At 40.1% G+C, this 15501-nt stretch overlaps 3 protein-coding genes across 4 annotated transcripts; 2 read left to right on the top strand and 1 right to left on the bottom strand.

Annotated features, from left to right (window-relative positions):
- Nucleotides 1-141: 141 nt before the first annotated feature.
- On the top strand, nt 142-2679 carry tada1 (transcriptional adaptor 1). Its single transcript, XM_079569016.1, has 8 exons — nt 142-234; nt 543-634; nt 707-772; nt 852-943; nt 1023-1235; nt 1347-1498; nt 1575-1731; nt 2337-2679. Exons 1-8 carry the CDS (start codon nt 161-163, stop codon nt 2487-2489), a joined length of 999 nt encoding a protein of 332 aa, XP_079425142.1. The 5' UTR covers nt 142-160; the 3' UTR covers nt 2490-2679.
- Nucleotides 2680-3527: 848 nt separating this feature from the next.
- LOC306973142 (transcription factor Jun-like) lies at nt 3528-5288 on the bottom strand. The gene has a single exon (XM_079569963.1). The coding sequence runs from the start codon at nt 4956-4958 to the stop codon at nt 4005-4007; it is 954 nt and encodes a 317-aa protein (XP_079426089.1). The 5' UTR covers nt 4959-5288; the 3' UTR covers nt 3528-4004.
- Nucleotides 5289-5362: 74 nt separating this feature from the next.
- fggy (FGGY carbohydrate kinase domain containing) lies at nt 5363-15171 on the top strand. Of its 2 annotated transcripts, none has more exons than XM_079569959.1 (16): nt 5363-5432; nt 10198-10392; nt 10490-10601; nt 10683-10834; nt 11124-11212; nt 11697-11812; nt 11884-12012; nt 12536-12639; nt 12717-12824; nt 13020-13081; nt 13153-13315; nt 13405-13479; nt 13574-13694; nt 13781-13875; nt 14533-14594; nt 15079-15171. In XM_079569959.1, exons 2-16 carry the CDS (start codon nt 10210-10212, stop codon nt 15158-15160), a joined length of 1653 nt encoding a protein of 550 aa, XP_079426085.1. In that variant the 5' UTR covers nt 5363-5432; nt 10198-10209; the 3' UTR covers nt 15161-15171. The 2 variants fall into 2 exon arrangements, with proteins under 2 accessions (XP_079426085.1, XP_079426084.1); XM_079569958.1 differs by lacking the exon at nt 5363-5432 and adding an exon at nt 9688-9734.
- Nucleotides 15172-15501: the final 330 nt, after the last annotated feature.

The following is a 15501-nucleotide window of genomic DNA, read 5'->3' as shown; positions in this document are numbered from 1 at the left end:
TATTTCCACAATTATACGCCAAATACCATGAATGTATCCAATATAAAATCAACCGAGCCACAAATTTAGTTTGTTGCAGAAGTTGTTGGACAACAAAGCGCACTTCGCAGCAAAAGGACAGTCGCTTGTGAGTGACGTCATTCCAAGCGACGAAAAAACAATGGCCGCTCACGCAAGCGAGCTCGAAATTGCAAAGAAAAATCTTACTGATGCAATTGGAGAGAATGTTAAACAGTAAGTTACTAAATGTTTAATTTTACGACGTATTTTCTGGCATTCAGGTTCTTCCGAAGTGCAAAAGGAAATCACGCTTAAACCACATTACGCTACTAGTCTTGCTTGAGTTGTTCATGGACCTTTATGGGAGGCTGAAAATCATGTGAATACATCTCATATTGTTGATGAGAAGTTTCCCCTCTGTTTGTATAAAAGACGCAGGGGAGTTGCTTTGTATTATCACAATGCAGGTTGCCTTAAAAGGAGTGTAAAACTCACAATTGAAAGGAATACCTTATTTTTGTTGTAATCTTGTCTGTTTGCAGCTACTGGGCCAATCTGAAACTGTGGTTCAAACAGAAGATCAGCAAAGAAGAATTTGACGTTGAGGCACGACGTCTGCTGGCCCAGGAAAATGGTTGACACTTGTATCTGTAAAGATTTCATTGTAATGTCTTTAGATTTCTGATTTGTTTCTGTTTATTTTCAGTACATTTTCACAATGACTTCCTATTGGCTATTCTAACGCGATGTCAGATCATTGTCTCCACACCAGGTACAAGAATATCTATAACTATAATTCTTGGTATCAACCATTAACCTACGGATCCACATTTCTATCTCTGTTCCTCCAGAGGGTGTCCCGTTACAATGGTCTAGTGGCCCTGCGTCAAAGCCAGGAAAACCAAAAGTGAAGAAGAAAAGTTCATCAAGGCAGAAGTTTGATGTAAGTCTTAATTAATTACTTTGAGTACTTTGGTTGGTAACCCAGTGTTAAATACCAAAATATTGTACGGGTTATTTAGCACAGATTTCAGCCTCAGAACCCGCTGAGTGCCGCGCAGCCCTTCAGTCCCCGGGAGGCAGGTGGAGAGGAGGAAGAGCTGCGTCTCAGTGCCCACACATTATTGCTCCCAACACGAGGTCAACTGGAGGCCCGTATGATGGTGACGGCTTTTGAGCTGGGTCTGGATAACATCACAGAGGATGCTGTCAACACGATGGTCTATGCTGTTGAGGTCTGACCTGATATGACAATTCATTCACAAAAGCTTTATTGAAAGATCTCTACAGAAACATACCTTATTAACTTATTTTGGCCATTCTGTCACAAACGTGATCTTTTTCAGCATCATTTAAAAGATGTCTTGACGGCTGTGTTAACCCGAAGGAAAGCTTACCGATTACGGGATGGTCATTTTCCCTATGCATTTGGTAGCGATGTGATGCCTCAACCCTATCTGAAAAATAGTCTAGCTGCTTATCACAGTGTTATGGAATGGTAAGAGCAACATGGTTTTCTATTTCTTACGATGTACAAGATAATAACTATAAATTGTTTGATAAAAACATTTCAGCCCTCCGCCAAGTGCCTCTCTTCCTCCTGGGCCTCCAGTTCAGGTGTCACCAGATGAGGCTGAACAGCAGGCTGTTCATTTATTAGCATGTTCAGCTGATACTCTTCCTGCACCCCTACCTCCAATCAGTATGTTCGATCTGCTAGAAGCATTACGAGTGAGTAATTCATGCTTGGTATCCTAATCAACAATACCATTGTTAAAGGTTGGGCATGTAGGACATTATGTATATATTTCACACATATGAAGTAAACTTGTCAAAATTAACTTAATTGATTAATTGTATTTTACTTGTGATAATTCTATAGTTATAATCTAATCAAAGTTTATTTATATAACACTTTACAAAAACACAAGAAAGACCAAAGTGCTTCACGAAAGATAAAACAACTTAAACACAAAAATCATCATCAGGAGCAAATATATATATATATTTACTTTTTGTTTGTATTTTCAACACTGATTAATTGAATCAGAAAACAGAATGACCCACTAACGCTCACAAGAAAGGGCAATCTCTTTCTAATCCCTGCACATGCCCTCAATCAGTTTCTAACTTGTGCTTGTACAGGCCTCTAATAGTTAAGCGTAGTGACTTATCTTTAAAATGAGCCTGTCCACATGAGAGTAATTTGTTAAAACTGTGTGGGTTCAACTAGTTAAGAATCCTTGCCACAAACCGTCCCTTTAAATGTATTATTCTGAATCTTTGTTGTTTTATTAAAAATTCCACTATTAACCACTTGTAACTGACTTTATTAGGTAAGCCGCAGCGTGATGCCTTCCCATACAATGTATGCTCTCAATATGGAGCGCATTCTGTCGCGGCTCTGGCACCCCAGTCATGAAGAACTTGAGCAGGACCATGTGCACCGGCAGAGAATCTCGTCAAAAGATGGTATACTTATAGGTTGAAAGACCTGCACCAATACTGAAACCTTCAGATGACATTCATCCTAATACTATGGGATCCTCTTGTAGTTTTTGTGCAGAATAAGAATCATTGGACCAACACTTGTTACTTAAGACCATTTTGAGACATTTGGATCAGAGAAGCCATATTGTGTTTTCCTCACTTTTATACACTATTTATAGTCCTGAGTTTTCTCAAACTATTATGGAAATTTGGCCATAATAGTTTGGCTCACAATATGTTATAATGTGATTATTTCAGCTTTTGTTATGTACAGTGTTAATAAAATGTTTTGGACTGATAACATTTGATAAGATGTCAGGACTCAGGAGATATAAGCATTTTAAAGATATTATCCAATACCAGAGGCAAGTAAATGTTCCATATCCATAATGTTCCATATTTTGAAGTAACCATCTTTGAAGAGTAGTTGTACCATACAGTACTTGTTCCACTGTCCATGAAACTTTTGTGGCAAAAACTTCACGATTTATTTTTTAAAAGGTCATTTTCTTAGAATTTGCCACCACTGGAACATCAGGCTTTTACACTCACTCAATACTCAAGTAGCATTTCCCCCACCATTTTTACTCTTCAGTAGCATTTTGGTCATTACTTTTAACATCTACTTGAGTACAATGATTTTAAAGTAACGGTACTCTTTATATTTGGAGTCTTCTTCCCACGTCCTTCTATTATTAAGGTGTGTCGGTGATCCACAGAATAAGCAGGTTACTACTGTTGACAGGACGATGATTCAGAGACGCAGACGCTCGTCCCATGCCGCGTCAGAAAAACTTGCCATATTTGGGCGTAGGGTGCACTTCCGAGGCGCCGCTGCCCAATGAAGGAGCGCGCTGGATCATGTCGTCAGGCGGTGACTCACTGTCCCGTCCGCCCCCCAATCTCCTCAATAACAAATCCTACTTACGGTAACCTGGACTAACAGTAAACAGGGCCTGTTGTGCGTTTTTACGCATTAAAAAAAACAATAAAACTGAAACAGGCATAAACTACATGTTAAAGGCTTTTATTGTATTACAAGTCTCAAGTGCTAAAAATACAATACAACGTAGAAATGTTAAAAAGTGTTATTTTAGGTCTAACGTTAATTACACCCAAAGGACAAAACTGTATGGAAATATTAAGGAAATAAGGCATCCGTCAGTAAACGCAACATCCATTAAAATCCTTGTGTGAAATGTTTCTGTACAATTGCTGGTGGAACACTCAGTGCTTAACAAGTGAAATGCGGTTGATCAGTGAATCATGCAGGGTTAAACTCAGTTAACCTTGTAGTTTTTTCATTAGCAAATAAAACCGGGACAGTCAATGTGGAATAGACGGTCATAAACTGCACCCTTGAGGCAAAGCACCTGCCCTGTGACAGGATGGGCTTCCTTTTCATAGTCTTTAAGCCTCATAGTCTTGGCCTGGGCGAATAGTGAGAAAACAAAAGCACTGATGTCCGTACACAGTCTGTAGGTGACTTGGTCCCAAGTGTCACTTAAATGTTTCTAGTAAGCCTGGAGCTGTTGCGTGAGAATTAGTTGGCAGCCACTGTTTACATGGTCCATAACCTTTTGCTTGAGCAGCGCCAGCTCGTCTCTCAGAATATTGGCAGAGGAAACCAACTCAGTGTTTTGAGTCTTCAGGTTTTTCACCCTGTCCTCGAGCCTGGAGATCCTTTCCAGTTTCCTTTTCCGGCATTTGGACGCGGCGACCCTGTTCCTCATGCGTTTCCTTTCCGCTTTGATGCGCTCTTGGTTTTCCATGTCGATAGGGGAGAGAGGTGGGGTCTCCCCGGACAAATCTGGCACGATTTGAGGCTCCTCTTTGAGCGCATGGAGCCGCTGGTGGTGAGCCGCCGCTAGTGGTTGATCCACGTGATTGTGTGGAGGTGGGATGAGTGGATAGCTTGTAGATGAGAGTTTTTCATGGGAAGTTGCAGAACCCCCATTACGAGCAAATGCGCCCAAATTGGTATACTCCGGTGGCTCTGTGCGCGCTGTACAGCTGAACGGGGCACCTCCGTCTTCGGACCCCGGGCCAGATGTCGCGTTATTATTGCCACTGGGCTGCGTGTCAGAATGGGCTGCTGGTGCGGGCATTTGCTGGTAATGAAGTTCCGCTAGCGCCTTTACGAAGCCGTCGGCAAAGCCCTCCTGCTCGTCCGTGATGTTCTTGGGACACACGAACTGTGTCGGGGTGGGAGTAGTCAAACCGGTACACGACTGAATGATGAGCCTCTCGAGCTCAGGCGAGGCCAGCTTTAGTAAACCCACGTCAGGGGACGTCAAGATGTCCAGAGCCTTGGCGCTCAGCTGCGGCTTGAAGTTTTTTGGGTCATTCAGATTGAGTGTCATTGTCTGCTTGAGAGTCTTGGGGTTAAATGCAAACACCCCTGTCCCGTCGTGCTGCGCGCTAGAGGCGCTCTCTTCGTAGAAGGTTGTTTCCATTTTTCTGGACATACAGTTTCCTACCTCAGGTCGAAAGATGTTTTAAAAGTCCTTTATCATAGCCTACGCACCGTGGCTCAGTTGTTCCTCCCTGAAACTGTTGTTGGTCCGGTTATTGTTGAAGTTCAACTCTCTTGACAACTGTCCCAAGAAAACTTTCCTTCGTCGCGAGTAGCACAATCCCGAACAAAACGCTGTTCTCCCGCCTTCGCATTTGATTCACACACTGACATGTACCAGATATTTGTTTACCTTCTCTAAAAGTATAACAACGTATTCGCCGGGACAATACTTTGTATCCCCTCCAACGTGGAGACGAACTTTATCCAGCTCTGAGCTGCAGCCCCTCTGAAAATAACAATGATGTCATTTGTACGGCCTCTGGTTGGTCAAAGATGATGTGATGGGCGGGGAATATCTAATGACATGCAGGTTGCTGTGACAACAACGCATTGCCACGCCCCCCGCGATGGCCGACGGGATTAGGTAATGCAGACTGGAGCAATGTACTCTGGGATTACGTAGTGTTTTTGAATATTTAGTTACCCGCTCAATTATTCTGCATGTCCCATATCGAGGCCGATAGAGGACCTGGACTTCAAACACAATGTAGCCCATTTTAGAATGTAGGGTTTCCCACCGATTTAATAAGGCTTTTAATGTGTTTTATGTGTTGTTTTTCTTGCCATTTTTGTATTATTGTATTTCTGTGAAGCTTTTTTGTGTGTGTAGAAAAGCCCTATGGCTTCAAATAATATAAAATATATCATTAGCATTATTTCTTTATCTAGGCTATTTACTATTGCCTGAAAATCGTTCCCAAATTGATAAAAGCCACTAAGCATTCTCTAATTCAATCAACAAACTGAAAAAACACAATTGTGTCCTTACTTAAAGTCAGTTAATTTAGCTGAAAAGTACTTTAACTGCTGTCCAGTACGTCTAGCCCATTGTATTATTCAACATGTTCTCCTCAAACCACCTATAAATAAGTTAACAGTCCCAGACAGCCTTAGAGGCCGCTCTCCTATGGTTCATGCACTTCAGATCCCAACAGCTGTGCTCCCATTCAGAAGGATTTGACACTTGTGGGTGCATACAAGTTCATTGATACTTGAGAGCTGTTTTTATATGGATCCAACTGTGCTTCAATGGGACAGGTTCACTCAAGATTTAATAACTACCAAAAGTGTCTTTAACACGGCAGGGTATTGACTCATTAAAATATATAGACTGGGGACCAAATATACCGTTTTCATTGTAGACGTGCTTTTACAGTATTGTGTATTTGCTTTTTCCAATCCACTAATTGTTATTGTGTTGAATATTACAAATTGATTATTACAAATATTTAAGTTAAGGCTCCCTTGCTTATGTCCTTGTCCAGTCTTGTGAAACAGGCCTTAAAAGGCATCAAAGGCTGCCTGGTTTTGTAAAGAAACTGAAAACCTGAAGGCAATTTGTCTGACTAGTGTTGCAATGGCGATGGGATTAGCTATTTATTTTTTAAAGCAGTGCTTTAAGTGGGCCGGCCTTGGCAAAAAATAGAGTACCAGCACTTCTTTTTGTCCACTTAAAGTACTGTTTTAAAGTCAAGCTTCAGTTCAGTGATTTTAAACATATCCTAGTGCACTAACATTTACGAGAAAACTGAAACATGGACTGCTAAACAAATAGGGATATCAGATTTCGGAGAATGTTTGTCCTGGTCCAAAGTTGTTAAACCAAAATGGTTTAACAACTTTCACCATATTGGGACTCCAATCCAGGGAGGTGCAATACAATACAATGCAATTAAAAAACGAAATAAATAAATGTAGGTTGAGGACTACTAAAGTGATAGCCGTGCAAGTATCCCCTGTATACACCTGTATCTGTTGAGAACATGCCCTTCCTGCCTCCCCAGTCAGATTTTCCCAATCAGCTCCATTCAGACAACAGTGCTTCCTCTGCCCTGCTCTGGCTGTTTCCACTGCTCACAGCTTTCCAATCACCCTCCCAGCAGGCCTCCTTCCTATTATTATTGAAACTAAAGCCCTTGGAAGTTCTTTCATGTGAAAAACAAATTGTGCCTATGCTACAGTGAGGTTTGATTACTACTTGAGAAGGGTGGACTATGATGGAGATTTCAAAACACTATCTAGTTTGTTTGCTGAAGGCCATCTGTGTCTTCCTGTCCTGCCGCTAAGTTTCTCTGTACTCCATCTCTGTTGATTATTCTGAGTCCAAACACACGGATCACACCCAGCAATTTCCCACTGACAGCTGTGAGTCCTCTCAAACATGTGACCCAACATCCTAGCCACCCCTTGCCCAGTTGTTTCAACTCAAATAAATCGATTGACCTAAATCATTTAAAGCCACACCGCGTAGAATGTCCAATGAATACAATTCAAATACAAGCATTTATTTTATGACAGATATTTTCATCAATGAAAAATACTTCATATGTACAAACAAACATGTACTTTACCAGCGGAAGTGGGTATGTCCATTTAGATGTCGAAGAAAGTCAGCAGAATGAGAGATTTGAATAGTTTAAGTTCTCATCCAAATCCATTCTTTGATTACCCACTGCAGAAATATAATCTTCTGTGTTGAGCTGATCATTAGGAGCATGTTTTGTAGAGCAACAGTATATATCCAAAAATGTTACGCAGTGTGCCTTTACATTTCCTGAGCCAGTGATTCTCACACCTTTCACACATCGTACCATCTCGTAAAATAGGCCTCAAGCAAGATATAATTAGGACAAAAATACACCTAAATTGGACTATTGTCTAAACTGTGTGTAAATAACATTAAAATGAATAAAGTCTAAATTGCAGATGACCCTCAAGATAGATAATGCAGTACATGCATAGCCATAGTTTTCTTTATTCATGGGAAACAAAATATGGCTCCATACACTGGTAGGGTGAATATGGGTAAAGTTGGAAACTTCTTGAAAATTCAGTTTCCACCTCATTTTTGTTTTGGAATTAAATGCCAAAGTCTTAATGTTGTATATTTTAAAAAAGCTTTAGATGTCTATTTTACACCAGTAGAGGAAAAAAAGTCAAATGTTTAACACAAGTTATAATTTTGCCTCAAACACAGGTTGGTCCAATGATACATTTTTCGAGGTGCTATTGGTAAAGTGGGACACTACTAAAATTATGTTTTGTTTTATTCAAAATCATTAATATTATTGTAGCAACTACCTTTTTTGAATATGTGAAGAGGTTATGAATAATAATAACAAAGAATGGTTGTAATGGTTCTTCTAACTGTTGTGTGAGACATAGGCCCATCATGGACCTGTGTCTGATGTGCAGCCTGTGCTGTCAGACATGTTCCAGTGTGGAATAACTAACCGGGAGCTTTGGTATAAACTGACAACAAGAGTGACAGGACAATGGAAGAATAATACAGTAAAGTGCCTTCATCAGATTTACTTTTGTTTATAAATGAGTCAGGAATAATATGAAGGACATGCCCAAAAAGCTGAGGTGGCTCGGGCATCTGTTTCGGATGCCTCCTGGTCGCCTCCCGCGGGAGGTGTTCCAGGCATGTCCTAGTGGGACAAGGCCTCGTGGAAGGCCCAGGACACGGTGGTGGGACTATGTCTCCGAGCTGGCCTGGTGTCGCCTCGGGGTCCCCCCAGAACAGCTGGAGGAGGTGTGTGTGGATCGGGAAGTTTGGGCATCTCTGCTGAGACTGCTGCCCCCGCGACCCGGCCCCGGATAAAGCGGAAGAAAATGGATGGATGGATGGATGGACATGCCCAAAAAGAGTTCGTAGTGAACAAGAGCTACAGTTAAAACTTCAATCAGAAATGTAATCATCAGAAAACTTGATCAAAACAAGAAATATAGAGTTAAATTTATCTAATTTGAAGATGTATAAATAAAAGAAACACCTAATACCCAGGATTTTCCACAAAAATACACTGTCCCACTTTGCCAATATGAGACTTAGTGATAAAATCGCTTATAAAAATAAAAGTATAAAGAATAAACATGTGATTTTGAGATGTTTTGTTTGCAGATGCATTCTATTATATAATCTATCAACAAAAATCTGCATGTCTGTTAGTTTTAAAAAGTTATAACCTTAAGCTCATAAATCCCCAAATATTGCTATAATAATAATGCTATGTAGGCTACATAACCCCGCTTTTTTATTACTTGGTGGTAGATTATGGTTTGCTACGCCATATGAAGTGAAGTTATATCCACAGAACCATTATTTTCTTAACCTGCACTTTCTAATTAATAGGTGTGTTTATATTTTTAGTAATAAAATATGACACATTAAAAAATAATCATGATTAAAGTTAAGTGTCCCACTTTACCCATTGTCTCACTTTACCCATATTCACCCTATTAATTAGTCTGTAAACAGAATACTATAAAATTGTGCATTTTAATGTTGGATTGTTAATATGTTATGTGGAGAAAACGGTCAAACATGAGACAATAATACAGTAGTAATGCGCAATACAAATTTTACATACATTAAGTACTAACACTGGTGACCTAACAAACAATCCTGCTGTGAGCGTGTGGGGAGGGACCGGAGGGACGGGGGAGAGCATTGAAGCAAATATAAGGAGGGGAGTCATATTTCTATGGGGGAGTCGGGGGCGTCGTTGTGTGTTTTGCAACTTTGTGCTTTTTGGCCTCGCAGGGGATCCGTATATCTGCTTTGTTGCTCGGCTCAAAGTACAGTTTTTTTTTTAATAAACTTAAACCTCCGCTATACCTTTAACATGTTTTTCACCAAGTAGTAAGATCAAACACGGAGGTAAGTGTTAAATAAATAATTACAGATCAATATTTGGTTTGCTGAAAGAAGATGCAGTGAATCTTGCACTCGTGTTTTCGCTTGGTGCTACATCAGTGTTAAATCAAAAGCAGGAGGATGAATACATACGTGTTTGTGTAGGTAGTAGGCCGCCTACAGCTACATCTTTTTGTTGTCTGTTCCTCCGGATAGGATAGTTCCCCCCGGATAGTTCCCCTACCGCTAAAACGTACAATTGGCCAAAATGTGTGTTTGCCTGTGCGAGTTGCCCATGGCGCAGATTGACAGCCTACCTGTGGCTACCGATTATGAATAATGACTGCAGCATGGTTCTTTAAGAAACTGGTAACACAGGCTTGTAAAGCGCAATGCAAATCTAAGCCATCATCATTATTGTTAGTTATTTATGGCTTGAGCATGTGTTTCTGTTGATTATTTTCTAATTGTCCTTTTCTTCATGCAGAGAGTCGTCCACATGGCTGAGATGTTCTACGTGGGAGTGGATGTGGGCACTGCCAGCGTGAGGGCAGCACTAGTGACCAGAGAGGGTTTGCTTAAGAGCTCTGCGGAAGAGCCCATCAATATCTGGGAGCCTCAGTCCGACCACTTTGTCCAGTCTTCCTCTGACATCTGGGCTAAATGCTGTATTGTAGTTAAGGTGAGAATAGATTACTATTGTTATATGAAGTGGGCTTCTCCACCATGCTTTCAAAACTAAAGCAAGTAAAGGTTTGTGTTGAATGTACATGTTACAGAGGGTAGTCAATGGTGTCGAGAGGAGCCAGATACGAGGCATAGGCTTTGACGCTACCTGCTCTCTTGTGGTTCTGGACGAACATTTTCAGCCTGTTTCAGTCTGTCACAGTGGTAAGAATGATGTTCCTAAACTTTATACTTGAACACATAGTATTGTTTTTCTATGTATTTCATTGTTTTTTCTTATTTTAGGAGACTCTAGGAAGAATGTTGTGATGTGGATGGACCACAGAGCGGCAGAGCAGGCTGTACGTATAACAAATTCTGGTCATCAGGTCCTAAGTCGAGTGGGAGGGGTCATGTCTCCGGAGATGCAGCCCCCTAAACTCCTGTGGCTCAAAGAGGTGAGAGGTGAGAGAGGCCACCACAAACAGCATATTGTGTTTCTACAAAGTCTCTATTACTTAGCATTTTGAGGTAATTTAAACACATCAGTTTATTTTTTGGCAAATCAAGCACATAACTGCTTCTTCTGTGTATTGTATGGGAGATTTTCAAATATTGTCGATTAGACTGGGACATGGGATATTTTATCTCGTCTACAATGGAAATTCCTGGAGCCTAGTCATTAACACTCTAGCATAAAGAACACATTTTGCTCTAACTGTGTCTCATTCTTTTCTCTGTTGTAAGAATCTGAAAGAGAGCTGCTGGAATAAGGCGGCGCATTTCTTTGACCTTCCAGACTTCCTGTCCTGGAAAGCAACAGGCTCATTGACAAGGTAACATCGTAAGGTCAAAAGTCAAAGTCAGGTTTATTGCCACAACCCTTACCCTTACATGTAGAGAACATTTTCTGCTAATTGTTCTCAAACTTTCAATGTGAATATTAAGTGAGGACTACTGTAAAGGCATCAGTAATAGACACTTTAAGTCAGGGGTCTGTTTTATGTATATTCAAGTGGATTAGTTTTTATTTTTATTTGACACAAATATAAGAAGGACACAGATAGGCCTGGAGTTCACTGTTGAATTGAGGCTATTTCAAACACACATACAAATACAGACTTCTGTTTGTTGTATTCCGTGGTTGCAACTGGTAAAATTTAACAAAAGGTTAAAACTATTTGGGGGCAAAATAGCTCTTTTGATAATGAAGATTGCAGACCCCTGCCCTAAGTGATAATATGTTACGCTTATTTTATGTGGTACGTATGTATAATTAATGTATCATGTCAAAATTGAGATATTCTTTCTTTCCATAAGATCCTTATGCACATTGGTGTGTAAATGGACGTATTGCCCCCCAGAAGGATGGGATGACAGTTTTTGGACTGTCATTGGACTTGCAGACCTTGTGGAGAACAACTACTCCAAAATTGGTAAAGTTGTTATTATTTCTATTCCAAACAAATCGTTCGACTCTCATAGATTTCTGGCCTATTTTCTCCAGGTAATGTGACCTGTTCCCCTGGCAGTTCTCTGGGGCAGGGTATGACATCAGAGGCTGCTGCAGATTTGGGTTTGGATCCAGGAACAGCAGTCGGTGCTTCTCTTATTGATGCTCACGCTGGAGGATTAGGTAATAAACACATTTTCAAGTGTTTTTTGCTGTGTTTTCAGGCATATACTTTTTGATATTTAAGCGTCAGAATTTATAACGGAAGTGAAGGTACCTACAGGACCACACCTTGGTCCTGTAGGTAACTTGATCCTGGACATCTGGTTTTGTTCTAAGAGTTCGACCACACATGAACCCTACCCTCTGACCTCAGTGGTGGCCCCTGCAGATCATACATTGTTGGTTAAGTCAGAGGTTATAGAACGCTCTGCACTTTTAGCTGTTGTAGATGTCAAAGTGATGTACTCCCCTGACCCCAATATGTAGATGAGGCCTCTACCTCAAAACAAACCCAGCACAATATTCCAGCGATTAGTGTCACTGCTCTGAACCACAAGAAGGTAAATGAAAAACTTCAAAGTATCATTGGCTTTGATCTTCACGTCAGAATAAAAAGCCCAAGGCAAAACTTTTGAGTTCACTTGAATCAAATAGTGAATTATAATTAGGAAAATAATTGGAACTCATATATTTTTCTCATTAGGTGTCATTGGTGTCGACGTAAGAGGCTTCAATTTACCTTGTGAGAACCAACCAATCACTTCACGAATGGCCATGATCTGTGGGACCTCAACCTGTCACATGGCAGTCAGTATTCACACATAGTACTGGCCCTCTATTATATACTGTTAAACCTATTTGAATGTATTTGTTTGTTATTTTAGATTAGCCAGAAGCCTCTGTTTGTGCCAGGAGTGTGGGGACCTTGTCTGTCTGCAATGGTGCCTGACTTCTGGCTGAATGAGGGAGGACAGAGTGCAACAGGAAGACTGGTATGTTTACAAGATCTTTTAGTCATGCTTCACCCTAAGCTGTTTTGTGTAGTTTTATATATAATAATTGAAAGTGTTTCCATGTAAGGTAGTATGAACAGCTCAATTCATATTCTCCACATTTTGAAAAAAATGTTCTGATGTTTTTTTTTGTTTAAATTGAATCATCATAACATTTAATCTGTTTCTCTTCAGATTGACCACGTAATCAAGGGCCATGCTGCCTACACCCAGCTCCAGGAGCAGGCCAAACAAAAGTCAGGCATCTGTTCTGTTGAAACGATAGATGGTTTTAGTTCTTTAATTCATTGTGTTTCCTGGGTTGTAGATGTCCTTATACTGGAGAGAATCTTTACACATACTTGAACCGCCATTTGGACTCTATGGCTGACCTCACCTCTCCAGTTGACCTGCTCACTTCCTCGTTACACGTGTGGCCTGACTTTCATGGAAACAGGTCACCGCTGGCAGATCCGACTTTGAAGGGAATGGTGAGCCCCTGAGAAACACTGGATTGAGTGACTAAACCTGTAAAATGGTTTGAGATGCCATCGGATCATGTGCATGTTGTGTGTTGTAGGTTGTAGGGCTCACATGCTCCCAAACACTTGATGATTTGGCCTTACTCTATCTGGCTACTGTACAAGCCTTGGCTGTAAGTTTACAGTGTATAATATTGCTTGATGTTTGGTGGTTACAATGGTTCTTTCATTCTTCGTCTTTCTTGTTTTAAATTTTCTTTTAATTAGTTTGGTACCTTACATATTCTGAAGGCCTTGGAAGAAGCTGGTCATGACATCAAAACGCTTTTCTTCTGTGGTGGTCTCAGTAAGAATCCACTTTACGTTAAGGTCCATGCTAACGCCACAGGTAGGCTTTAAATCACTGAATAAACAAAAAATGTAGTAGTTTGTGTATGTGTTTCATGTTACTTTATGTCACTACTTACTTTGAAGGACTGCCAGTGGTGTTACCTGACCAGATGGAGGCAGTGTTGGTGGGAGCAGCAGTTTTGGGTGCATGTGCATCTCAGGACTATAGTTCAATACAGGTATTCGATTATATACTCTATATTCTCGTAGTACGGTTTTCAAAAAGAGAGTTCATACAATTATATAAATTATGTTTGATCTCCCCCAATCATCAGAGACAACAAACAAACACACACACACATGCAAATATATATCTGTGTTGTTATTATTATATTTTGTATTAATTTTGTATTAATTTGCTTTATTATTTTCCTTATTGCGAATTCTCTTAACAAAGTATGTCCCTTTGACTCAATACTCCCACCTGCTGGTTGATTCTATTTTTAACCAGGCTACAGTTGACAGGGATTTGCAGTGCATCGTAAATGACAGAATAGAGAGGATTACATTTTTTAGCTGTGTATAAGAGGTTGTTGCTTAAGAGGGGGCACCTCTTTAATCCAGATCTACTAAATATTAGGGATTACATCTGGGACTAAGTTGCACCTGTCGGCCCATTTTTAGCCCTAACTTCTGCAGCCTGTTGTTTTGTTTGATCCTGGAGTTGGACGAGTTGCGTTTTTAAGGTTTAGCTTGTGACAGCAGCGTGGGCTGGCACTGCTCTAGTCTTTCCCTGTTGATCAGCATGCTGCCCCTGCAGTTGTTACTCCCAAAAGTGGGTCACTTGAGGCCCATAACTGACGATGTGGTTTATGATTTATTGATGTATGTTTTAGGAGGCCATGGCGAAAATGGCTAAAGTGGGGAAAGTCGTCCTGCCTGATAATAAAGTCAAATGGTGAGACATATTATTTTCTGGAATAACACAAACATGATTGTAATAAACTGGTTCTGAATAAGGCTGGGACAAAATATTGTGTCTCACTGCAATACCATCAATACCAAGTATTGATGCTTTACCAAGTATCACAATACTTTCAATGCTTGTGTTTGGCGGCATCACTTTGTTTTCCAGTAACAACAAATATCTTGAATAATGTCAAATTGCATTTGGTTTATAAACTTTGGACACGTGACTTTTTACACATTTTAAGGTAAACGTGTTACTTATCATAATTACTTACTGTAACGCAATATGTATCGTATTGGCCTCTGAGTGTCATGATATGTATCTGATCATGTCAAAAGTGGATCGTCCCAGTTATAGGAGGCATCATTTTCTGTATTGTTATTATTATGACCCTTATTTGTAAACAACAAAAACAAAAAGCAAACGTAAACTATGCACTTTTAACCCAAACTTTCTTTTACCGCTGTTGTAGTTTCTACAAAAGGAAGTTCAGTGTGTTTCTGCGCCTTGTTGACCACCAGAGGGAGTACCAGACCCTTATGAGTCAGAATTGACGCTGCCCTTGTGATGTAGACACATAAAGTACTGAAAGGTCATTTCCTTTTCCTTTGAACTAATGTGTGAGGACAAAGTCCTGTTTTTTGGTAATCTGAGACTGTAATCTGAGACTGTTGCTGCAAATATACTGTGCTTGTTCATCTCGTGTGGAAGTGGATAATTGTAACCATAATATGGATGATGTGTATCTTGATTGAATACTTAAAAAGTGTAATGAATAGGATGAAAGAATTAAGAAAACAGCATTTCAAAATAGCAGCAATCCATTTCACGTAAATTTATGCAATATTTGATACAATGTATTAATTTAAAATACTTGAATTTTTCATACATTTAA

The sequence above is a fragment of the Gobius niger genome, assembly GCF_951799975.1.
Source record: "Gobius niger genome assembly, chromosome: 13".
Classification (NCBI taxonomy): domain Eukaryota; kingdom Metazoa; phylum Chordata; class Actinopteri; order Gobiiformes; family Gobiidae; genus Gobius; species Gobius niger.
The sequence above is the reverse complement of the archived record's forward strand: the minus strand, read 5'-3'. Positions and strand labels throughout refer to the sequence as shown.